At 54.6% G+C, this 24,872-nt stretch overlaps 1 protein-coding gene across 8 annotated transcripts in view; it reads left to right on the plus strand.

Annotated features, from left to right (window-relative positions):
* uimc1 (ubiquitin interaction motif containing 1) overlaps nucleotides 1-24,872 on the plus strand; it is a 145,404-nt gene that overhangs the window by 86,094 nt on the left and 34,438 nt on the right. For 7 of the 8 annotated variants that reach the window (XR_005943788.1, XR_005943789.1, XM_041193551.1 and 4 more), the window contains exons 3-7: nucleotides 4,770-4,894; nucleotides 6,194-7,300; nucleotides 9,086-9,138; nucleotides 21,421-21,518; nucleotides 23,213-23,289. Coding sequence is in view for 6 of the 8 variants with exons in the window: in XM_041193551.1 (XP_041049485.1) it covers nucleotides 4,770-4,894; nucleotides 6,194-7,300; nucleotides 9,086-9,138; nucleotides 21,421-21,518; nucleotides 23,213-23,289 (1,460 nt within the window). In the remaining 2 variants the exon portion in view is untranslated. The remainder of the gene's footprint in view (nucleotides 1-4,769; nucleotides 4,895-6,193; nucleotides 7,301-9,085; nucleotides 9,139-21,420; nucleotides 21,519-23,212; nucleotides 23,290-24,872) is intronic. The other variant, XM_041193553.1, reaches the window with a different exon arrangement.

A 24,872-nucleotide genomic window follows, 5' to 3' on the forward strand; every position in this document is an offset into this window, starting at 1 on the left:
GAGGACGATTCAGGCTGCGTGTGTGTGTGTGAGGACGATTCAGGCTGCGTGTGTGTGTGTGAGGACGATTCAGGCTGCGTGTGTGTGTGTGAGGACGATTCAGGCTGCGTGTGTGTGTGTGAGGACGATTCAGGATGCGTGTGTGTGTGTGAGGACGATTCAGGCTGCGTGTGTGTGTGTGAGGACGATTCAGGCTGCGTGTGTGTGTGTGAGGACGATTCAGGCTGTGTGTGTGTGAGGATGATTCAGGCTGCATGTGTGTGTGTGTGTGTTTGTGCGGACGATTCAGGCTGCGTGTATGTGTGTGAGGACGATTCAGGCTGTGTGTGTGTGCGGACGATTCAGGCTGCTTGTATGTGTGTGAGGACGATTCAGGCTGTGTGTGTGTGAGGATGATTCAGGCTGCGTGTGTGTGAGAGGACGATTCAGGTTGTGTATGTTTGTGTGTGAGGACGATTCAGGCTGTGTGTGTGTGTGTGAGGACGATTCAGGCTGTGTGTGTGTGTGTGAGGACGATTCAGGCTGTGTGTGTGTGTGTGAGGACGATTCAGGCTGCGTGTGTGTGTGTGAGGACGTTTCAGGCTGTGTATGAGAGGACAATTCAAGCTGCGTGTGTGTGTGAGGAGGATTCAGGCTGCGTGTGTGTGTGTGTGAGGAGGATTCAGGCTGCGTGTGTGTGTGTGTGAGGACGATTCAGGCTGCGTGTGTGTGTGTGTGAGGACGATTCAGGCTGCGTGTGTGTGTGTGTGAGGACGATTCAGGCTGTGTGTATGTTTGTGTGTGAGGACGATTCAGGCTGCGTGTGTGTGTGTGAGTACGATTCAGGCTGTGTGTGTGTGAGAGGATGATTCAGGCTGCGTGTGTGTGTGAGGACGATTCAGGCTGTGTGCATATTTGTGTGTGAGGACGATTCAGGCTGCGTGTGTGTGTGTGTGTGAGGACGATTCAGGCTGTGTGTGTGTGTGAGGACGATTCAGGCTGTGTGTGTGAGGACGATTCAGGCTGCGTGTGTGTGTGTGAGGACGATTCAGGCTGCGTGTGTGTGTGTGAGGACGATTCAGGCTGCGTGTGTGTGTGTGAGGACGATTCAGGCTGCGTGTGTGTGTGTGAGGACGATTCAGGCTGCGTGTGTGTGTGTGAGGACGATTCAGGCTGCGTGTGTGTGTGTGTGAGGACGATTCAGGCTGTGTGTGTGTGTGTGTGTGAGGACGATTCAGGCTGCGTGTGTGTGTGGGTGTGTGTGTGTGTGAGGATGATTCATGCGTGTGTGTGAGGATGATTCATGCGTGTGTGTGTGTGTGAGGACGATTCAGGCTGCGTGTGTGTGTGTGAGGACGATTCAGGCTGCATGTGTGTGTGTGTGTGTGTGTGTGCGGACGATTCAGGCTGTGTGTATGTGTGTGCGGACGATTCAGGCTGCGTATGTGTGTGTGAGGACGATTCAGGCTGTGTGTATGTTTGTGTGTGAGGTCGATTCAGGCTGCGTGTGTGTGTGAGGACGATTCAGGCTGCGTGTGTGTGTGAGGACGATTCAGGCTGCGTGTGTGTGTGTGAGGACGACTCAGGCTGCGTGTGTGTGTGTGTGAGGACGACTCAGGCTGCGTGTGTGTGTGTGTGAGGACGATTCAGGCTGCATGTGTGTGTGTGAGGACGATTCAGGCTGCGTGTGTGTGTGTGAGGACGATTCAGGCTGTGTGTATGTTTGTGTGTGAGAACGATTCAGGCTGCGTGTGTGTGAGTGAGGACGATTCAGGCTGCGTGTGTGTGTGTGAGAGGACGATTCAGGCTGCGTATGTGTGTGTGAGGACGATTCAGGCTGTGTGTATGTTTGTGTGTGAGGACGATTCAGGCTGCGTGTGTGTGTGTGAGGACGATTCAGGCTGCGTGTGTGTGTGTGAGGACGATTCAGGCTGCGTGTGTGTGTGTGAGGACGATTCAGGATGCGTGTGTGTGTGTGAGGACGATTCAGGCTGCGTGTGTGTGTGTGAGGACGATTCAGGCTGCGTGTGTGTGTGTGAGGACGATTCAGGCTGTGTGTGTGTGAGGATGATTCAGGCTGCATGTGTGTGTGTGTGTGTTTGTGCGGACGATTCAGGCTGCGTGTATGTGTGTGAGGACGATTCAGGCTGTGTGTGTGTGCGGACGATTCAGGCTGCGTGTATGTGTGTGAGGACGATTCAGGCTGTGTGTGTGTGAGGATGATTCAGGCTGCGTGTGTGTGAGAGGACGATTCAGGTTGTGTATGTTTGTGTGTGAGGACGATTCAGGCTGTGTGTGTGTGTGTGTGAGGACGATTCAGGCTGTGTGTGTGTGTGTGAGGACGATTCAGGCTGCGTGTGTGTGTGTGAGGACGTTTCAGGCTGTGTATGAGAGGACAATTCAGGCTGCGTGTGTGTGTGAGGACGATTCAGGCTGCGTGTGTGTGTGTGTGAGGACGATTCAGGCTGCGTGTGTGTGTGTGTGTGAGGACGATTCAGGCTGCGTGTGTGTGTGTGTGAGGACGATTCAGGCTGTGTGTATGTTTGTGTGTGAGGACGATTCAGGCTGCGTGTGTGTGAGAGGACGATTCAAAGCTGCGTGTGTGTGTGTGAGGACGATTCAAGCTGTGTGTATGTTTGTGTGTGAGGACGATTCAGGCTGCGTGTGTGTGTGTGAGTACGATTCAGGCTGTGTGTGTGTGAGAGGACGATTCAGGCTGCGTGTGTGTGTGAGGACAGTTCAGGCTGTGTGCATATTTGTGTGTGAGGACGATTCAGGCTGCGTGTGTGTGTGTGAGGACGATTCAGGCTGTGTGTGAGGACGATTCAGGCTGTGTGTGAGGACGATTCAGGCTGTGTGTGTGAGGACGATTTAGGCTGTGTGTGTGTGTGTGAGGACGATTCAGGCTGCGTGTGTGTGTGTGTGAGGACGATTCAGGCTGCGTGTGTGTGTGTGAGGACGATTCAGGCTGCGTGTGTGTGTGTGAGGACGATTCAGGCTGCGTGTGTGTGTGTGAGGACGATTCAGGCTGCGTGTGTGTGTGTGAGGACGATTCAGGCTGCGTGTGTGTGTGTGAGGACGATTCAGGCTGCGTGTGTGTGTGTGAGGACGATTCAGGCTGCGTGTATGTTCGTGTGTGAGGACGATTCAGGCTGCGTGTGTGTGTGTGAGGACAATTCAGGTTGTGTGTGTGTGTGAGACGATGATTCAGGCTGCGTGTGTGTGTGTGAGGACGATTCAGGCTGCGTGTGAGGACGATTCAGGCTGCGTGTGTGAGGACGATTCAGGCTGTGTGTGAGGACGATTCAGGCTGCGTGTGTTTGTGTGAGGACGATTCAGGCTGTGTGTGTGAGTGAGAGGACGATTCAGGCTGTGTGTGTGTGAGAGGACGATTCAGGCTGCGTGTGTGTGAGGACGACTCAGGCTGCGTGTGTGTGAGGACGATTCAGGCTGTCTGTGTAGAAACTAGGAGCTTGAGTTGGCCATTTGGCCCTTCGAGCCTGCACCACCATTCATTATGATCTGGCTGATCACCCAACTCAATAGCCTGCTCCTGCTTTCTCCCCATATCCTTTGATCCCTTTCACCCCACAAGCTATATTTAACTCCTTCTTGAAAACATACAATGTTTTGGTCTCCCTGTCGCTCGCCATTTCAACACTCCACCCTGCTCTCGTGCCCACATGTCCGTCCTTGTCCTGCTGCATTGTTCCAGTGAAGCTCAAGCGAACTGGAGGAACAGCACCTCATCTTCCGACTAGGCACTTTACAGCCTTCTGGACTGAATACTGAGTTCAACAATTTTAGATCATGACTCTCTCCTCCATCCCCACCCCCTTTCCAATCCCCTTTTTTTCCAATAATTTACATATATTTTTCTTTGCCCACCTACTTACATTATTTTTAAGTGTATTTCCATGTATTGTTTTATCTCTACCTTTTAGCCTATTTCGATCCCTTGCCCCCACCCCACCCCCAATAGGGCAATCTGTACATTGCTTGTCCTGATTTCTACCCTTAATGTCATCTATTAGCACATTTCTTAGCTAATATCACTACCGTCAACACCTCTTTGTCCTTTTGTCTATGACATCTTTTGGCAATCTCCACCTATCACTGGCCCTCTTTCCAGCTCTACTTGTCCCACCCCCACCTTAAACCAGCTTATATTTCACCCCTCTTCCATTTTTCCTTGGTTCTGTTGAAGAGTCATATGGACTCAAACGTTTAACTGTGTTCCTGATGCTGTCATACCTGCTGAGTTTTTCCAGCTATTTTTATGTTTGTTAATGTTTTGGTCTCAACTACTTTCTGTGGTAGTGAATTCCATAGGCTCACCACTCTCTGGGGGAAGAAATTTCTCATCTCAGTCTTAAATGGTCTACCCTGTATCCTCAGACTGTGACCCCAGGTTCTGGACTCCCCCACCATTGAGAACATCCTTCCTGCATCTACCCTGTCTAGTCATGTTAGAATTTTATAGGTTTCTATGAGATCCCCCCATATTCTTCTGAATGTTTGTGTGCGTGAGGACGATTCAGGCTGTGTGTGCGCGAGGACGATTCAGGCTGTGTGTGTGTGAGGACGATTCAAGCTGCGTGTTTGTGTGTGTGTGTGTGTATACACGATTCAAGCTGCGTGTGTGTTTGTGTGCGGGGACGATTCAGGCTGTGTGTGTGTGCGAGGACGATTCAGGCTGTGTGTGTGTGAGGACGATTCAGGCTGCGTGTGTGTGTATTTATAGTGTATTGATTCAGTTATGAGCTCAATCACTCTATTCCTGGTTGCAGAGATGAATGAGGAGCAGCAGCTGGCTCTGGCTTTTATGATGAGTGCAAGAGATGCTGATGCGAAATATACTGAAGCTCAGAGTGATGGAGAGCTGCTGAAGAAAGCACCTAAGGAGAGTGTGCAGGTAGAGTGCTGTGAGAATGAGAGCACGGGACCTTTTTTTAATGTCCTTTTCTAACCAGCCTGGGGTGTCAGACTCACTATTTCCAGCCAGCCTGGGGTGTCAGACTCACTATTACTGACCAGCCGGGGTGGTCAGACTCTCCATTACTAACCAGCCGGGAGCGGTGGAGGGACCAGACTCTCCATTACAGACCAGCCGGGGCTGTCAGACTCTCCGTTACTGACCAACCAGGGTGATGGACTCTCCATTACAGACCAGCCGGGGCTGTCAGACTCTCTGTTACTGACCAACCAGGGTGATGGACTCTACATTACTGACCTGCCGGGGGGGGTCAGACTCTCCATTACTGACCAGCCGGGGGGGTCAGACTTTCCATTACTGACCAGCCGGGGCTGTCAGACTCTCCATTATTGACCAACCAGGGGCGGTGGAGGGAATCGGACTGCCCATTGCAGACCAGCTGGGGGCTCAGCCTCTCACTGAGCAACCGGGGGGAATGGTCACTCTCCCCATTACTGATCAGCCAGGGTGATGATCAGACTCTCCATTACTGACCAGCCGGGGGGGGTCAGACTCTCCATTACTGACCAATCGGCGGGGGGGGGTCAGACTCTCCATTACTGACCAGCCGGGGAGTCAGACTCTCCATTACTGACCAGCCAGGGGGTGTCAGACTCTCTATTACTGACCAGTCGGGGGGGGGGGTCAGACTCTCCATTACGACCAGCCGGGGGGGGCATACTTTCCATTACTGACCAGCCAGGGGAGGGAGGTGGTGGGCAGAGTGTCCATTATTGACCAGGTTGGCGGTCAGATGTCCATTACCGACCAGCCGGGGAAGAAGTAGCTGGTGTGCCTACTACTGACTGTCCAGGGGAGGGGGTTGGCAGACTGTCCATTACTGACCAGCCAGAGGAGCGGGGTGGCCAAAGTGTCATTAATGACCAGTCATGGGGCCAGACTCTTCATTATTGACCAGCCAAGTGGTCAGACTCTCCATTACTGACCAACTGGGTTTAGTGGGGGTTTTCAGAGTGTCCACCACTGACCAGCCAGCAGAGGGAGGGGAGGGGGTCAGTCTGTCCCTGTGTGTTACTCTGACTCTGGGATTGGAAAGTGTGTGTCAACCTTTTACTCTGAGAAAAGATGGCTGAGAGGAGGTTTGAGAGAGGTATTCTGCAGGGTACGGGATGAAGGTAGCAGACTGGCATTAGGTGAAATGCTCGTTTGGAGAGCCAGTGCAGACACGATGGGCCAAATGGTCTCCTGCTTTGTAACAGTTTTATGATTCTGTTTTAGACACACAGCCCAGAGAAGAGCTGGGTTGGTGATGAGTTGACACAGACTGTGACTGGCAGTAACCTCGGAGATTGTGTGACAGCAGTGTGCAGTAAACATACCCCTGGTGATGCCTTGCCTTCTGACGGGGTAGAGTCCCAATCCACCCATGGATTGACTGAGTTGGATAGGAGTGACCACGTCCTCAGCCCGTTGGTGATTTTGGAGAAGTTGAGTGAAGAGGTTGTCCGATGTTCGCAGGAGTCCAGCATTGTCCTTTCTTCAGAGAAAGAATTGTCTCTTAGTTCGAGGTCCCCTGTGAGGAACCTCAGACCTTGGAATAATTGTTATCCTTCGCTAAATATCTCCCCGTGTCGGTGTGTGGACAACTCCAGAGGCTCCAAGGAGCAGTCTCCCAATCAGGCAGAGAAGGACTGGCAAGTGATACCAAGTCAACGCAGCGTGCAGAAGAGCGAGCTGAGCACAAAGTCAGCATCAGACCAAGAAAGAGTAGCACAGCATTTCAGCAGTGCTGAGACTAAACTGTTGGAGGTGCGGGAGGAGGTAGATTGCAGAGGATCCCATCAGTTTGAAGTGGAGAACATTCGACTCGCATTGTCTGCAGTGAATGACTGGAGGAGGAGGGAGCTGATTGCCTCTGAACAGGGTGAAGGCTCAGCACCCTCCAAGTCCAATTCCCTTGGGGGACACATGACAGATGGTGGCGGGCTGGTTAATTATTTTTGGGGCATTCCGTTTTGCCCCAGCGGTTTGGACCCAGATCAGTACACAAGGGTTATCCTTTGCCAGCTAGAGACGTATGAGAAATGTCTGAAACAAGCACAAAGCCAGCTCCTGCGGAAATTAGAATTCGGGTCACCAGTATTGCCAGCACCAGTTCCCAGGGAGGCTCAGCGGGCAAGGCGGGGACAGCAAGCACCAGAACAGTCCATCACCATGTCTAACCAAGACCAAGAGTCTGACAGAGAGAATGAGCAGCAAGTGGAGAGACAGGAGGAGCATAGTCCTCCAGAACGTTCATCAGATGGTGAGGAATCGACTGAAGAGGCACAGATAGGCAGTGACGAGGTGGAGAGATGCTCAGAGGAAGGAAACAGTCAGGAAAAGGTAACTGATATACGCTGACCCCCTCGCCCCGCCTGGCGCCCGCCCCGCCTGGCGCCCGCCCCGCCTGGCGCCCGCCCCGCCTGGCGCCCGACCCGCCTGGCGCCTGCCCCGCCTGGCGCCTGCCCCGCCTGGCGCCGGACCCGCCTGGCGCCGGACCCGCCTGGCGCCGGACCCGCCTGGCGCCGGACCCGCCTGGCGCCGGACCCGCCTGGCGCCGGCCACGCCTACCCCGCCTGGTGCCGGCCCCGCCCGGCGCCAGCCCTGCTGCCCGCCTGCCCCGCCTGGCGCCCACCCGCCCCACCAGCCCCGCCTGGCGCCCGCCCCGTCTGGCACCGGCCCCGCTCGCCCCGTCTCGCCCCGTCTGCCGCTCGCCCTGTCTGCCGCTCGCCCCGTCAGGCGCCCGCCCCGCTCGCCCCGTCAGGCGCCCGCCCCGCTCGCCCCGTCAGGCGCCCGCCCCGCTCGCCCCGTCTGGCGCCCGCCCCGCTCGCCCCGTCTGGCGCCCGCCCCGCTCGCCCCGTCTGGCGCCCGCCCCCGCTCGCCCCGTCTGGCGCCCGCCCCGCTCGCCCCGTCTGGCGCCCGCCCCGCTCGCCCCGTCTGGCGCCCGCCCCGCTCGCCCCGTCTGGCGCCCGCCCCGCTCGCCCCGTCTGGCGCCCGCCCCGCTCGCCCCGTCTGGCGCCCGCCCCGCTCGCCCCGTCTGGCGCCCGCCCCGCTCGCCCCGTCTGGCGCCCGCCCCGCTCGCCCCGTCTGGCGCCCGCCCCGCTCGCCCCGTCTGGCGCCCGCCCCGCTCGCCCCGTCTGGCGCCCCGCCCCGCTCGCCCCGTCTGGCGCCCGCCCCGCTCGCCCCGTCTGGCGCCCGCCCCGCTCGCCCCGTCTGGCGCCCGCCCCGCTCGCCCCGTCTGGCGCCCGCCCCGCTCGCCCCGTCTGGCGCCCGCCCCGCTCGCCCCGTCTGGCGCCCGCCCCGCTCGCCCCGTCTGGCGCCCGCCCCGCTCGCCCCGTCTGGCGCCCGCCCCGTCTGGCGCCCGCCCCGCTCGCCCCGTCTGGCGCCCGCCCCGCTCGCCCCGTCTGGCGCCCGCCCCGCTCGCCCCGTCTGGCGCCCGCCCCGCTCGCCCCGTCTGGCGCCCGCCCCGCTCTCCCCGTCTGGCGCCCGCCCCGCTCTCCCCGTCTGGCGCCCGCCCCGCTCTCCCCGTCTGGCGCCCGCCCCGCTCGCCCCGTCTGGCGCTCGCCCCGCCTGGCGCTCGCCCCGCCTGGCGCTCGCCCCGCCTGGCGCTCGCCCCGCCTGGCGCTCGCCCCGCCTGGCGCCGGCCCCGCCTGGCGCCGGCCTGCCGCTCGCCCCGTCTGGCGCCCGCCCCGTCTGGCGCCCGCCCCGCTCGCCCCGTCTGGCGCCCGCCCCGCTCGCCCCGTTCTGGCGCCCGCCCCGCTCGCCCCGTCTGGCGCCCGCCCCGCTCGCCCCGTCTGGCGCCCGCCCCGCTCGCCCCGTCTGGCGCCCGCCCCGCTCGCCCCGTCTGGCGCCCGCCCCGCTCGCCCCGTCTGGCGCCCGCCCCGCTCGCCCCGTCTGGCGCCCGCCCCGCTCGCCCCGTCTGGCGCCCGCCCCGCTCGCCCCGTCTGGCGCCCGCCCCGCTCGCCCCGTCTGGCGCCCGCCCCGCTCGCCCCGCCTGGCGCCCGCCCCGCTCGCCCCGTCTGGCGCCCGCCCCGCTCGCCCCGTCTGGCGCCCGCCCCGCTCGCCCCGTCTGGCGCCGGCCCCGCTCGCCCCATCTGGCGCTGACCCCGCTCCTTATTTTCCTTCTAGTCTTCGGATTTGTTTGTTGAAGAATCTCCAGAGGAGGACGAAAATGGCAAAAGGTACTGAAATCTAACAGCACGTGCACACAGCCAGAGATCTTAATCTGCACTTCACATACCTCTGTGTCTTGGAAATCTGCAGAGCATTGGAAGGCAGTGTTGTGAGGTGTATGAGTACTTGTATGTGTACCTGTGTGTGTGTGTGTGTATGTGTATGATGAGTGTGCCTGTGTGTATGCAGTTGGGGAGGCCGTGTTGTGAGGTATGCGTGTGTGTGTGTTGGCAGTGGGGCAGTATTGTGAGGTGTGCATGTGTTGGCGGGGAGTGGTGTGAGGAGTGTGTTTGTGTTGATGGAGAGGCAGTGTAAGAGTTGGTGCAGGAGGCCATTGTGAGTGTGTGTGTTTGTACCATGGGGAGCTGTTGCTGTGAAGTGCATTTGTGTGTGTTGGTGGGGAGGCGGTGTTGAGTGTGTGTCTTGGTCGGGAGGTCCTGTTCTGAGGTGTGTGTGTTGGTGGGGAGGTGGTGTTATGAAGAGTGAGTGTACGTTTGTGTGTGTTGGTGGGGAGGCGGTATTTGTGTGTGTGTTGGTGGAGAGGTAGTGTTGGGAGGTGTGTGTGTGTGTTGGTTGGGAGGTCATGTTCTAAGGTGTGTGTGTTAGTGGGGAGGTGGTGTGAGGTGTGTGTGTTTTGGTGAGGAGCTGGTGTTGTGGATGTGTGTTGGTGATGTGGTATGGTGAGATGTGTGTGTTGGTGGGGAGGTGGTGTGGTTGTGAAGTGTGTGTGTGTTGGTGGGGAGGTGGTGTGGTTGTGAGGTGTGTGTGTGTATTGGTGGGGAGGTGTGTGTATTGGTGGGGAGGTGTGTGTATTGGTGGGGAGGTGTGTGTGTATTGGCGGGGAGGTGTGTGTGTGTGTGTATTGGTGGGGAGGTGTGTGTGTGTGTGTGTGTATTGGTGGGGAGGTGTGTGTGTGTATTGGTGGGGAGGTGTGTGTGTGTGTGTATTGGTGGGGAGGTGGTGTTGTGGGTGTGTGGTGGGGAGTGTGTGTGTTGGGTGGTGGTGTTGTGAGGTGTGTATATGTGTATGTGTTGGTGGGGGGGGGGTGGCGGTGTTGTGCGTGTGTGTGTTGGTGGGGAGGTGGTGTTAAATGGTGTGCGCGTTGATGGGGAGGCGGTGATGTGGGGTGTGTGTAGGTTCAGGAGGCTGTGTGTACGTGTGTGTGTATACCATGAGAAGATGATGCTGAGAGGTGTGTGTGCGCGCGCGTGTGTTGGTGGGGAAGCAGCGTTGTGAGGGGTGGTTGTGTGTTGGTGGGGAGGCGGTATTCTGAGGTGTGTATGTTGATAGGGAAGCAGTGTTGTGAGGTGTGTGTGGGTATCTGTGTGTGTGTGTCTTGGTGGGGAGGTGGTGTTGTGAGGAGTGTGTGTGTGTATTGGTGGAGATGTCATGGCAGTGTGTGCCTGTGTATGGTGTGTGTTGCTGTGAGGTATGTGTCTCTGTGTTGGTGGAAAGGCGGTGCTGGGAGATGTGTGTGTGTTAGTTGAAAGGTGGAGTTTGTGTGTGTGGGTATCAGTGTGTGTGTGTCTTGGTGGGGTAGTTGTGTTCTGAGGTGTGTGTCGGTGGGGAGGCGGTATTGTGAGTGTGTGTATTGGTTGGGAGGTGGTGTGTGTATGCCAGTTCCCTGGCCCTAACCGCCTCCTCTTCACCATGGACGTCCAATCCCTCTACACCTCCATCCCCCACCAGGATGGTCTGAGGGCTCTCCGCTTCTTCCTTGAACAGAGGCCCAAACAATCCCCATCCACCACTACTCTCCTCCGTCTGGCTGAACTTGTTCTCTCACTGAACAATTTCTCCTTAAACTCATCTCACTTCCTCCAGATAAAAGGTTTGACTATGGGTACCCGCATGGGCCCCAGTTATACCTGTCTCTTTATGGGGTATGTGGAACATTCCTTGGTCCAGTCCTACTCAGGCCCCTTCCCACAAATCTTTCTACGCTCCATCAATGATTACTTCGGTGCTGCTTCATGCTCTCGCCTGCACCTAGAAAAATTGATCAATTTTGCTTCCAATTTCCACCCCTCCATCATTTTCACGTGGTCCATCACTGACACTTCCCTTCCCTTCCCTTCCTTGACCCTTCTGTCTCAATTTCTGGTGATAGACTGTCCACCAATATTCATTACAAGCCTACAGACTCCTACAGCTCCTCACACCCTGCTTCCAGTAAGGACTCCATCCCATTCTCTCAGTTCCTTCGCCTCCGTCACATCTGTTCTGATGATGCTACCTTCAAAACAGTTCCTCTGACATGTCCTCCTTCTTCCTTAACCAAGGTTTTCCACCCACGGTGGTTGACAGGGCCCTCAACCATGTCCAGCCCATCTCCTGCGCATCCGCCCTCACACCTTCCTCTCCCTCCCAGAACCATGATAGGGTCCCCCTTGTCCTCACTTATCACCCCACCAGCCTCCGCATTCAAAGGATTATCCTCCGCCATTTCCGCCAACTCCAGCATGATGCCAGCACCAAACACATCTTCCCTTCACCCCCCCAGCAGCATTCCATAGGGATCATTCCCACCAGGACACCCTGGTCCACTCCTCCATCACCCCCTACACCTCAACCCCCTCCCACGGCACCTTCCCATGCAACCGCAGAAGGTGCAACACCTGCCCCTTTACTTCCCCCCTCCTCACTGTCCAAGGGCCCAAACACTCCTTTCAAGTGAAGTAGCATTTCACTTGTACTTCCTTCAATTTGGTCTATTGCATTCGCTGCTCCCAATGCGGTCTCCTGTACATTGGAGAGAGCAAACGCAGACTGGGTGACCGCTTTGCAGAACACCTTCGGTTTGTCCGCAAGCATTACCCAGACCTCCTTGTCACTTGCCATTTCAACACTCCACCCTGCTCTCATGCACACATGTCCGTCCTTGGCCTGATGCAATGTTCCAGTGAAGCTCAACGCAAACTGGAGGAACAGCACCTCATCTTCCGACTAGGCACTTTACAGCCTTCCGGACTTAACATTCAGCTCAACAACTTCAGATCGTGAAGTCTCTCCTCCATCCCCACCCTCTTTCCGATCCCCCTTTTTCATAATGTATATATATTTTTTAATATATTTTTCTTTTCCCACCTATTTCTATTATTATTTTTAAATATATTTCCATCCATTGTTTTATCTCCACCTTTTAGACTATTTTGATTCCCCCACCACCCCCATCCCCCTTTACCTTATTTGTCGGTGTGTATTGGTTGGGAGGTGGTGTTGTGAGCATGTGTATGTTGGTTGGGATGCGGTGTGTCTATGTGTTGGTTGGGAGGCGGTGTGTCTATGTGTTGGTTGGGAGGCGGTGTGTCTATGTGTTGGTGGGCAGGCGGTGTTGTGAGTGTGTTGGTGGGGAGGCGGTGTTGTGAGGTGTATGTGTGTGTTGGTGGGGAGGTGCTGTTGTGAGGTATGTGTGTGTGTTGGTGGGGAGGTGGTGTTGTGAGGTGTATGTGTGTGTTGGTGGGGAGGTGGTGTTGTGAGGTGTATGTGTGTGTTGGTGGGGAGGCGGTGTTGTGAGGTCTGTGTTTCTGAGTGTGTGTTGGTGGGGAGGTGGTGTTGTGAGGTGTGTTGGTTGGGAGGCGGTGTTGTGAGGTCTGTGTTTCTGTGTATGTGTTTTTGGGGAGGTGGTGTTGTGAGATCTGTGTGTGTTGGTGGGTAGGCGGTGTTGTGAGGTGTGTTGGTTGGGAGGCGGTGTTGTGAGGTCTGTGCTTCTGTGTATGTGTTTTTGGGGAGGTGGTGTTGTGAGGTCTGTGTGTGTTGGTGGGTAGGCGGTGTTGTGAGGTGTGTTGGTTGGGAGGCGGTGTTGTGAGGTATGTGTGTGTGTTGGTGGGGAGGCGGTGTTGTGAGGTATGTGTGTTGATGGGGAGGTGGTGTTATGAGGTCTGTGTGTGTTGGTGTGGAGGTAGTGTTGTGAGGTATGTGTGTGTGTTGGTGGGGAGGCGGTGTGAGGTGTGTATTAGTGGGGAGGCGGTGCAGTGAGCGTGTGTGTGTTGGTGGGGAGGCGGTGTTGAGGTCTGTGTGTGTGTGTGTGTGTGTATGTGTGTGTGTGTTTGTGGGGAGGTGGTGGTGTGAGTGTGTGTGTGGGGCGGTGGTGTTATGAGGTCTGTGAGGTGTGTGTGTGTTGGTTGGGAGGCGGTGTTATGAGGTATATGTATTGATGGGGAGGCGGTGTTGTGAGGTCTGTGTGTGTGTTGGTGGGGAGGTGGCGTTGTGAGTATGTGTGTGTTGGTGCGGAGGTGTTGTGAGTGTGTGTGTGTTGGGGAGGTGGTGTTGTGAGTATGTGTGTGTTAGTGCGGAGGACTTGTGAGTGTGTGTGTGTTGGTGGGGAGGTGTTGTGAGGTCCGTGTGTGTGTTGGTGGGGAGGTGGTGAAGTGAGTGTGTGTTGGTGGGGAGGTGCTGTTGTGAGGTATGTGTGTGTTGGTGGGGAGGTGGTGTTGTGAGTATGTGTGTGTGTTACTGGGGAGGTGGTGTTGTGAGGTGTGTGTGTGTGTTGGTGGGGAGGTGGTGTTGTGAGGTGTATGTGTGTGTTGGTGGGGAGGCGGTGTTGTGAGGTGTATGTGTGTGTTGGTGGGGAGGCGGTGTTGTGAGGTGTATGTGTGTGTTGGTGTTGTGAGGTGTATGTGTGTGTTGGTGGGGAGGTGGTGTTGTGAGGTGTATGTGTGTGTTGGTGGGGAGGCGGTGTTGTGAGGTGTGTTGTTTGGGAGGCGGTGTGTGTTTGTGTTGGTTGGGAGGCGGTGTTGTGAGGTGTGTTGGTTGGGAGGCGGTGTTGTGAGGTCTGTGTTTCTGAGTGTGTGTTGGTGGGGAGGTGGTGTTGTGAGGTGTGTTGGTTGGGAGGCGGTGTTGTGAGGTCTGTGTGTGTTGGTGGGTAGGCGGTGTTGTGAGGTGTGTTGGTTGGGAGGCGGTGTTGTGAGGTATGTGTGTGTGTTGGTGAGGAGGCAGTGTGAGGTGTGTGTTAGTGGGGAGGTGGTGCTGTGAGCGTGTGTGTGTATTGCTGGTGTTATGAGGTATGTGTGTTGATGGGGAGGTGGTGTTATGAGGTCTGTGTGTGTTGGCGTGGAGGTAGTGTTGTGAGGTACGTGTGTATGTTGGTGGGGAGGTGGTGAAGTGAGGTACCTGTGTGTGTTGGTGGGGAGGCGGTGTTGTGAGGTATATGTGTGTGTTGGTGGGGAGGCAGTGTTGTGAGGTATGTGTGTGTGTTGGTGGGGAGGTGGTGTTGTGAGTATGTGTGTGTGTTGGTGGGGAGGTGGTGAAGTGAGTGTGTGTTGGTGGGGAGGTGCTGTTGTGAGGTCTGTGTGTGTGTGTGTGTGTGTGTGTGTTGGTGTGGAAGTAGTGTTGTGAGGTATGTGTGTCTGTTGGTGGGGAGGCGGTGTTGTGAGGTCCGTGTGTCTGTTGGTGGGGAGGTGGTGAAGTGTGTGTGTGTTGGTGGGGAGGCGGTGAAGTGTGTGTGTGTTGGTGGGGAGGTGCTGTTGTGAGGTATGTGTGTGTGTTGGTGGGGTGGTGGTGTTGTGAGGTCCATGTGTGTGTTGGTGGGGAGGTGGTGAAGTGTGTGTGTGTTGGTGGGGAGGTGCTGTTGTGAGGTCTGTGTGTGTGTGCGTTGGTGTGGAAGTAGTGTTGTGAGGTATGTGTGTCTGTTGGTGGGGAGGCGGTGTTGTGAGGTCCGTGTGTCTGTTGGTGGGGAGGTGGTGAAGTGTGTGTGTGTTGGTGGGGAGGCGGTGAAGTGTGTGTGTGTTGGTGGGGAGGTGCTGTTGTGAGGTATGTGTGTGTGTTGGTGGGGTGGTGGTGTTGTGAGGTCTGTGTGTGGGTATTGGTGTGGAGGTAGTGTTGTGAGTATGTGTGGGTATTGGTGGGGAGGTGCTGTTGTGAGGTATGTGTGTGTGTTGGTGGGGAGGTGGTGTTGTGAGTATGTGTGTGTGTTACTGGGGAGGTGGTGTTGTGAGGTGTATGTGTGTGTTGGTGGGGAGGTGCTGTTGTGAGGTATGTGTGTGTGTTGGTGGGGAGGCGGTGTTGTGAGATGTGTTGTTTGGGCGGCGGTGTGTGTTTGTGTTGGTTGGGAGGTGGTGTTGTGAGGTCTGTGTTTCTGTGTATATGTTGGTGGTGAGGTGATGTTGTGAGGTCTGGGTGTGTTGGTGGGTAGGCGGTGTTGTGAGGTGTGTGTTGTGAGGTATGTGTGTGTGTTGTTGGGAGGCGGTGTGTGTTTGTGTTGGTTGGGAGGCGGTGTTTTGTGTGTGTGTGTATGTGTGTGTTGGTTGGGAGGCAGTGTTGTGAGTGTGTTGGTGGGGAGACGGTGTTGTGAGGTCTGTGTTTCTGTGTATGTGTTTTTGGGGAGGTGGTGTTGTGAGGTCTGTGTGTGTTGGTGGGTAGGCGGTGTTGTGAGGTGTGTTAGTGGGGAGGCTGTGTTGTGAGGTCTGTGTGTGTGTTGGTGGGGAGGCAGTGTGAGGTGTGTGTTAGTGGGGAGGCGGTGCTGTGAGCGTGTGTGTGTGTTGGTGGGGAGGCGGTGTTGTGAGGTCTCTGTGTATGGGTGTGTGTGTGTGTGGAGGTGGTGTTGTGAGTGTGTGTGTGGGGAGGTGGTGTTATGAGGTCTGTGAGGTGTGTGTGTGTTGGTTGGGAGGCGGTGTTATGAGGTATGTGTATTGATGGGGAGGTGGTGTTGTGAGGTCTGTGTGTGTTGGTGTGAAGGTAGTGTTGTGAGGTGTATGTGTGCGTTGGTGGGGAGGCGGTGTTGTGAGTATGTGTGTTTGTGTTGGTGGGGAGGTGGTGTTGTGAGTGTGTGTGTGTTGGTGGGAAGGTGGTGTTGTGAGTATGTGTGTGTTGGTGGGAAGGTGGTGTTGTGAGTATGTGTGTGTTGGTGGGAAGGTGGTGTTGTGAGTATGTTTGTGTGTTGGTGGGGATGTGGTGTTGTGAGTATGTGTGTGTGTTGGTGGGGATGTGGTGTTGTGAGTATGTGTGTCTTGGTGCGGAGGTGTTGTGAGTGTGTATGTGTTGGTGGGGAGGTGGTGTTGTGAGGTCCGTGTGTCTTTTGGTGGGGAGGTGGTGAAGTGTTTGTGTGTTGGTGGGGAGGTGCTGTTGTGAGGTATGTGTGTGTGTGTGTGTGTGTTGGTGGGGAGGTGGTGTTGAGTGTGTGTGTGTTGGTGGGGAGGTGGTGTTGTGAGGTCCGTGTGTGTGTTGGTGGGTAGGTGGTGAAGTAAGTGTGTGTTGGTGGGGAGGTGCTGTTGTGAGGCCTGTGTGTGGGTATTGGTGTGGAGGTAGTGTTGTGAGATATGTGTGTGTGTTGGTGGGGAGGCGGTGTTGTGAGGTACGTGTGTGTGTGTGTGTTGGTGGGGAGGTGGTGAAGTGTGTGTGTTGGTGGGGAGGTGGTGTTGTGAGGTCTGTGTGTGTGTTGGTGGGGAGGCGATGTTGTGAGGTGTATATCTGTCTGTTGGTGGGGAGGCGGTGTTGTGAGTATGTGTGTGTGTTGGTGGGGAGGCGGTGTTGTGAGGTCCATGTGTGTGTTACTGGGGAGGCGGTGTTGTGAGTATGTGTGTGTGTTGGTTGGGAGGTGGTGTTGTGAGGTCCATGTGTGTGTTGGTGGGGAGGCAGTGTTGTGAGTATGTGTGTGTGTGTTGGTGGGGAGGTGGTGTTGAGTATGTGTGTGTGTTGGTGGGGAGGTGGTGTTTTGAGGTCTGTGTGTGTGTTGGTGGGGAGGTGGTGTTGTGAGTGTGTGTGTGTTGGTGGGGAGGTGGTATTGAGTGTGTGTGTTGGTGGGGAGGTGGTGTTTTGAGGTATGTGTGTGTGTTGGTGGGGAGGTGGTGTTGTGAGGTATGTGTGTGTTGGTGGGGACGCAGTGTTATGAGGTCTAAGTTGTGTGTGTGTTGGTGAGGAGGTGGTGTTGAGTGTTGGTGGGGATGTGCTGTTGTGAGTGTGTCTGTGTTGGTGAGGAAGTGGTGTTGTGAGTGTGTGTCTTGGTGGGGAGGTGGCGTAGTGAGGTCCGTGTGTGTGTCGGTGGGGAGGTGGTGTTGTGAAGTCCGTGTGTGTGTTGGTGGGGAGGTGTTGTTGTGAGGTCTCTGTGAGTGCGTGTATTGTTGGGAGGCGGTGTTGTGAGTGTGTTGGTGGGGAGACGACGTTGTGAGGTCTGTGTTTGTGTGTGTTGGTGAGGAGGCGGTGTTGTGAGGTGTGTGTTGGTGGAGAGGCGGTGTTGTGAGTATGTGTGTTGGTGGGGAGGCGGTGTTGTGAGTATGTGTGTTGGTGGGGAGGCGGTGTTATGAGGTATGTGTGTTGGTGGGGAGGTGGTGTGAGTGTGTGTGTTGGTGGGGAGGTGGTGTGAGTGTGTGTGTGTTGGTGGGGAGGTGGTGTGAGTGTGTGTGTGTTGGTGGGGAGGTGGTGTGAGTGTGTGTGTGTTGGTGGGGAGGTGGTGTGAGTGTGTGTGTTGGGGAGGTGGTGTGAGTGTGTGTGTATTGGTGGGGAAGTAGTGTGAGTGTGTGTTGTTGGGGAGGTGGTGTGAGTGTGTGTGTTGGTGGGGAGGTGGTGTGAGTGTGTGTTGGTGGGGAGGTGGTGTGAGTGTGTGTTGGTGGGGAGGTGGTGTGAGTGTGTGTTGGTGGGGAGATGGTGTGAGTGTGTGTGTTGGTGGGGAGGTGGTGTGAGTGTGTGTGTGTTGGTGGGGAGGTGGTGTGAGTGTGTGTGTGTTGGTGGGGAGGTGGTGTGAGTGTGTGTGTGTTGGTGGGGAGGTGGTGTGAGTGTGTGTGTTGGGGAGGTGGTGTGAGTGTGTGTGTATTGGTGGGGAAGTAGTGTGAGTGTGTGTTGTTGGGGAGGTGGTGTGAGTGTGTGTGTTGGTGGGGAGGTGGTGTGAGTGTGTGTTGGTGGGGAGGTGGTGTGAGTGTGTGTTGGTGGGGAGGTGGTGTGAGTGTGTGTTGGTGGGGAGATGGTGTGAGTGTGTGTGTTGGTGGGGAGATGGTGTGAGTGTGTGTGTTGGTGGGGAGATGGTGTGAGTGTGTGTGTTGGTGGGGAGATGGTGTGAGTGTGTGTGTTGGTGGGGAGATGGTGTGAGTGTGTGTGTTGGTGGGGAGATGGTGTGTGTGTGTGTGTTGGTGGGGAGATGGTGTGAGTGTGTGTGTTGGTGGGGAGATGGTGTGAGTGTGTGTGTTGGTGGGGAGATGGTGTGAGTGTGTGTGTTGGTGGGGAGGTGGTGTGAGTGTGTGTGTTGGTGGGGAGATGGTGTTGTGAGTATGTGTGTTGGTGGGGAGGCGGTGTTGTGAGTATGTGTGTTGGTGGGGAGGCGGTGTTATGAGGTATGTGTGTTGGTGGGGAGGTGGTGTGAGTGTGTGTTGGTGGGGAGGTGGTGTGAGTGTGTGTGTTGGTGGGGAGGTGGTGTGAGTGTGTGTGTTGGTGGGGAGGTGGTGTGAGAGTGTGTGTGTTGGTGGGGAGGTGGTGTGAGTGTGTGTGTGTTGGTGGGGAAGTGGTGTGAGTGTGTGTGTGTTGGTGGGGAGGTGGTGTGAGTGTGTGTGTATTGGTGGGGAGGTGCTGTTGTGAGGCCTGTTTGTGGGTATTGGTGTGGAGGTAGTGTTGTGAGATATGTGTGTGTGTTGGTGGGGAGGCGGTGTTATGAGGTATGTGTGTTGGTGGGGAGGTGGTGTGAGTGTGTGTTGGTGGGGAGGTGGTGTGAGTGTGTGTGTTGGTGGGGAGGTGGTGTGAGTGTGTGTGTTGGTGGGGAGGTGGTGTGAGTGTGTGTGTTGGTGGGGAGGTGGTGTGAGTGTGTGTGTGTTGGTGGGGAAGTGGTGTGAGTGTGTGTGTGTTGGTGGGTAGGTGGTGAAGTGAGTATGTGTTGGTGGGGAGGTGCTGTTGTGAGGCCTGTGTGTGGGTATTGGTGTGGAGGTAGTGTTGTGAGATGTGTGTGTGTGTTGGTGGGGAGGCGGTGTTGTGAGGTACGTGTGTGTGTGTTGGTGGGGAGGTGGTGAAGTGTGTGTGTTGGTGGGGAGGTGGTGTTGTGAGGTCTGTGTGTGTGTTGGTGGGGAGGCGATGTTGTGAGGTGTATATCTGTCTGTTGGTGGGGAGGCGGTGTTGTGAGTATGTGTGTGTGTTGGTGGGGAGGCGGTGTTGTGAGGTCCATGTGTGTGTTACTGGGGAGGCGGTGTTGTGAGTATGTGTGTGTGTTGGTTGGGAGGTGGTGTTGTGAGGTCCATGTGTGTGTTGGTGGGGAGGCGGTGTTGTGAGTATGTGTGTGTGTGTTGGTGGGGAGGTGGTGTTGTGAGTGTGTGTGTGTGTTGGTGGGGAGGTGGTGTTGTGAGTATGTGTGTGTGTTGGTGGGGAGGTGGTGTTGTGAGTGTGTGTGTGTTGGTGGGGAGGTGGTATTGAGTGTGTGTGTTGGTTGGGAGGTGGTGTTGTGAGGTCCATGTGTGTGTTGGTGGGGAGGCGGTGTTGTGAGTATGTGTGTGTGTGTTGGTGGGGAGGTGGTGTTTTGAGGTCTGTGTGTGTGTTGGTGGGGAGGTGGTGTTGTGAGTGTGTGTGTGTTGGTGGGGAGGTGGTATTGAGTGTGTGTGTTGGTGGGGAGGTGGTGTTGTGAGGTATGTGTGTGTGTTGGTGGGGAGGTGGTGTTGTGAGGTATGTGTGTGTTGGTGGGGACGCAGTGTTATGAGGTCTAAGGTGTGTGTGTGTTGGTGAGGAGGTGGTGTTGAGTGTTGGTGGGGATGTGCTGTTGTGAGTGTGTCTGTGTTGGTGAGGAAGTGGTGTTGTGAGTGTGTGTGTCTTGGTGGGGAGGTGGCGTAGTGAGGTCCGTGTGTGTGTCGGTGGGGAGGTGGTGTTGTGAAGTCCGTGTGTGTGTTGGTGGGGAGGTGTTGTTGTGAGGTCTCTGTGAGTGCGTGTATTGTTGGGAGGCGGTGTTGTGAGTGTGTTGGTGGGGAGACGACGTTGTGAGGTCTGTGTTTGTGTGTGTTGGTGAGGAGGCGGTGTTGTGAGGTGTGTGTTGGTGGAGAGGCGGTGTTGTGAGTATGTGTGTTGGTGGGGAGGCGGTGTTGTGAGTATGTGTGTTGGTGGGGAGGCGGTGTTATGAGGTATGTGTGTTGGTGGGGAGGTGGTGTGAGTGTGTGTTGGTGGGGAGGTGGTGTGAGTGTGTGTGTGTTGTTGGGGAGGTGGTGTGAGTGTGTGTGTTGGTGGGAAGGTGGTGTGAGTGTGTGTGTTGGTGGGGAGGTGGTGTGAGTGTGTGTGTATTGGTGGGGAAGTAGTGTGAGTGTGTGTTGTTGGGGAGGTGGTGTGAGTGTGTGTGTTGGTGGGGAGATGGTGTGAGTGTGTGTGTTGGTGGGGAGGTGGTGTGAGTGTGTGTGTTGGTGGGGAGGTGGTGTGAGTGTGTGTGTTGGTGGGGAGATGGTGTGAGTGTGTGTGTTGGTGGGGAGATGGTGTGAGTGTGTGTGTTGGTGGGGAGATGGTGTGAGTGTGTGTGTTGGTGGGGAGATGGTGTGAGTGTGTGTGTTGGTGGGGAGATGGTGTGCGTGTGTGTGTTGGTGGGGAGATGGTGTGCGTGTGTGTGTTGGTGGGGAGATGGTGTGAGTGTGTGTGTTGGTGGGGAGATGGTGTGAGTGTGTGTGTTGGTGGGGAGATGGTGTGAGTGTGTGTGTTGGTGGGGAGGTGGTGTTGTGAGTATGTGTGTTGGTGGGGAGGCGGTGTTATGAGGTATGTGTGTTGGTGTGGAGGTGGTGTGAGTGTGTGTTGGTGGGGAGGTGGTGTGAGTGTGTGTGTTGGTGGGGAGGTGGTGTGAGTGTGTGTGTTGGTGGGGAGGTGGTGTGAGTGTGTGTGTGTTGGTGGGGAAGTGGTGTGAGTGTGTGTGTGTTGGTGGGTAGGTGGTGTGAGTGTGTGTGTATTGGTGGGGAGGTAGTGTGAGTGTGTGTGTATTGCTGGGGAGGTGGTGTGAGTGTGTGTTGCTGGGGAGGTGATGTGAGTGTGTGTGTTGGTGGGGAGGTGGTGTGAGTGTGTGTGTTGGTGGGGAGGTGGTGTGAGTGTGTGTGTTGGTGGGGAGGTGGTGTTGTGAGGTCCGTGTGTGTGTTGGTGGGGAGGTGGTGTTATGAGGTATGTGTGTTGGTGAGGAGGTGGTGTGTATGTGTGTGTGTTGGCGGGGAGGCGGTGTGAGTGTGTGTGTTGGCGGGTAGGCTGTGTGTGTGTGTTGATGGGGCGGCGGTGTTATGAGTTCTGAGGTATGTGTGTGTGTTGGCGGGGAGGTGATGTTGCATGTGTGTTGATGGGGAGGCAATGTTATGAGGTCTGTGTGTGTGTAGGCTGGGGTAGGGTGCCATGTATTTTTTTCTCTTTCTGCTAACACACTCCCTCTTTAGTTGCCCCAGTGACCGAGTGGAGTCTGAAGACAGCAGAGGTATCGGTTCCAGTGTGGGTGGTGTTCAGCCTGAGGATGATGTGTTGTTTGTTTGTGCAGGTGAGTTATGGTTATGTTGGTTTGGATGAGTGTTCAGTTTGTAGTGTGCGGAGTTCTTGCTATGTCTATCTGACAACTGGAACTACCCTGCAAGCAGGTCATGGTGAACTGATTGTTTTTAGTTAATGTCTGGTGTATGAGATTTATTTTTAAACACCTTCAGCTGACAATGAAGTGAAGCATTCCACTCAGGCTCCTCATGGAGTTTCTCCGTTCCCCCAACCATTGCAGGACATTGTCCAGCTGTTGTCTGGACTGCCATGGTGCCTGACAATATCCTGGTTACTGGAGCATGAACAGGCCATTCCTGATCTCGACCTTATCGCCATCTACTTATCTTGCAACATAAACCCTTGATAATCTAACCCCTTAACCATTGCTGGATCACATTCTTGAAAATGGCACTCCACCCAGCATGCACTGCCTACAGGACAATGTACAGGGAGTTTTATTCTGTATCTAACCCCATGCTGTACCTGTCCTGCGAGTTTTTGATGGGGCAGTATCGAGGGAACTTTGCTCTGTATCTAACCACTTGTGGTACCTGCCTTGGGAGTGTTTGGCGGGAACAGTGTAGAAGAAGCTTTACCCTGTATCGAACCCTGAGCTGTACCTGCCCTGGGTGTTTGATGAGGACAGTATTGAGGCAGCTTTACTCTGTATCTAACCCAGTGCTGTACCAAACCTGGGAGTGTTTAATGGGGACAGAGTAGGGGGAGCATTACTCTGTATCTAACCCCGGGCTGTACCTGAACTGGGAGTGTTTGATGTGGACATTGTAGAGGGAGCTTTACTCTGTTTCTAAACCTGTGGTGAAACTTCTCGTGGTAGTTTTTTATGGGGATAGTGTAGAGGGAGCTTCACATTGTATCTAACCCCGTGCTTTATCTCCCCTGGGAGTGGTTGATGGGGACAGTGCAGTGGGAGTTTACTCTGTATCTAACCCCGTGCTGTACTAGTCCTGCAGGTGTTTGATGGGGACAGTGTAGAGGGACCTTCACTCTGTGTCCAACCCTGTGCTTTATCTGCCCTGGGAGTGTTTGATGGGGACAATGTAGAGGGAGCTTTACTCTGTATCTAACCCCGTGCTGTACCTGTCCTGGGAGCGTTTGATGGGGACAGCGTAGAGGGACCTTTGCTCTGTATTTAAACCTGTGCTTTACCTGCTGTAGGATTGTTTGATGGGACAGTGCACAGGGGGGTTTTTTTTGCATGTACCCCCCTGCTGTACCTTCCCTTGGAGTCTTTGATGGGGACAGTTTAGAGGAAGCTTTACTCTGTATCTAACCCCGTGCTGTACCTGCCCTGCAAGTGTTTGATGAGGCCAGTGTAGAGGGAGCTTTACTCTGTATCTTACCCCGTGCTGTACCTATCCTGGGAGTGTTTGATGGAGACAGTGTAAAGGGAGCTTTACTCTGTATCTTACCCCGTGCTGTACCTGTCCTGTGAGTGCATAATGGGAGAAGTGTAGTTAGAGCTTTGTTCTGTATCTAACCCCGTCACCTGGGAGTGTTTGACTGGGACAATGTAGATGTACACTTTGGGATTAAATCTGATTGAGACTCAGAATTAAGTGGGTCAGAATACAGTGAACACCTGTTCAATGCAATGCAGGATAATATTGTGTTTTTTCTATGGTGTTGATGATGAGGACTCTGAGTCAAGTTACAGAATTTTTACTCATCATTCTACAGAGACACAGCAGAGCTTCTCTGAAGATGTGCAATTCAAGAGCAAAAATCCACAACGATCCAATACAGTCACAGCCCAGGTTAGTTGGAAGAGAGGGCTCAGGGTGTTAAGGCTGTTGATCTATTCTCTGGCATTGCTGAAAAAGGAGACCTTATTTTTGTCAAAGCTTACTGTCTTGTACTCATCAGGTCAATTCACAGGAAAATACCGATGTCAGAATAAACAACATATTTATACTGTATGGACAGCAAGTGCTGATTGGTTGGCAAGTTGACTCTGGTAGAGACATTGCCATGGAGAATCCACCAATTGACGGTGACTGACAGTTAACTGCCAAGCATTGGTTGACATTTAAACCAGGCAGCTTGACTGTGGTCAAGACATTTCACTGAGAAATGAACCAGCAAATGGCTGTCACTTATTTTGTGTAGCTGAAACAGGCGCAATGTGTGTACATGTTCTTTCTGTCTGTAAAGAGCAGGGCCCTGTGTATGTTGTTTCCAGTACACACACATGCCACACTGTGAGCCCGACTGGCAATCTCAAATTGGTTGTCAGCATAATTCTTAGTGCACTGAGGGTTAGTTATCAATGTTTTCCAATCGCAGAATCACATCTAATGTTGGACACTATGTTTTGAGTTTGGCAATCATGGGCTGGTTGGGTACAGTCAGTACCCTGCCCGTTGCGAACAGCTGTCTGGAATGTGCTGTTTGATACAATTGGCCAGTCTTTAGGACGTATTGCCTTCATCACACTGACACTGAAATTCATACACCACATCCCTCATCTGTGTGATAGGCAGGATGTCTTTTTGGCTTGACGGCAGCATCCTCTTAGTGGCGAATACCACTCATGTTGCTACTGCATAGTCGCAGCGTGAAACAGCTAGCTTCACCTGTTGCTCAAATTTTTTGAGATACGTTGCCTTTCCAAGGTAATCGGAGGTAGAGTGGGCACTTTTCGGGGCTGAAAGCCTTATGCCTGTCCATGAGTTTGTGTGATATACAGTGCAAAATGATCTGATCAGGGTAGCCATTATCCTGTAGGATGTCTTTGATATTCCCTATTTCAGCATCAAGCTTTCATGGTGAGCAAATGGCTCAGGCCCTATTTATGGGGTTGCCGATCTTATAGCGTGTGGAACTGTAAGAATCCCAATGTGTTTACTGACCAGTGAAGGTAGGTTTGTGGTAGACTGTGGTAGAGAACCCCCTGGCAGATTTCTCAGCTAGTATGTCAAGGAGAGGGTTTCAATTGACTGCTCCATTTCAAAGGTGAATTTGAGTGCAGGATGGTACTCATTAAGACACGTAAGGCAATTGTTACATGCAGCTGCGGATTTAAATATAGCGAACGTATCATTCACATATCAGAAATATGCGAGGGGTCAGAGGTTAGGTGTCATTCCATTGCAGACACATTTCACGTGGAACCCACCAAAGATGTTTGCTAGAGCTGGCCCTAGAGGGGGTTCCCATTGGCAACACCATCTATTTGGCATAAAATTGAATTCAACTGTGCAAGTTACCAAGTTGATAAGTTCAATGAATACTGATTCACACAATGGTGGTGGGTCTAGATCGCCATGATATAGTGCTGCAGCACAAATAACTATGGCTCCCTTAAGTGGAACATTGGTGAATAGGCTGGCAATGTAAA

This window comes from Carcharodon carcharias, chromosome 8 (genome assembly GCF_017639515.1).
Source record: "Carcharodon carcharias isolate sCarCar2 chromosome 8, sCarCar2.pri, whole genome shotgun sequence".
Taxonomy (NCBI): Eukaryota; Metazoa; Chordata; class Chondrichthyes; order Lamniformes; family Lamnidae; genus Carcharodon; species Carcharodon carcharias.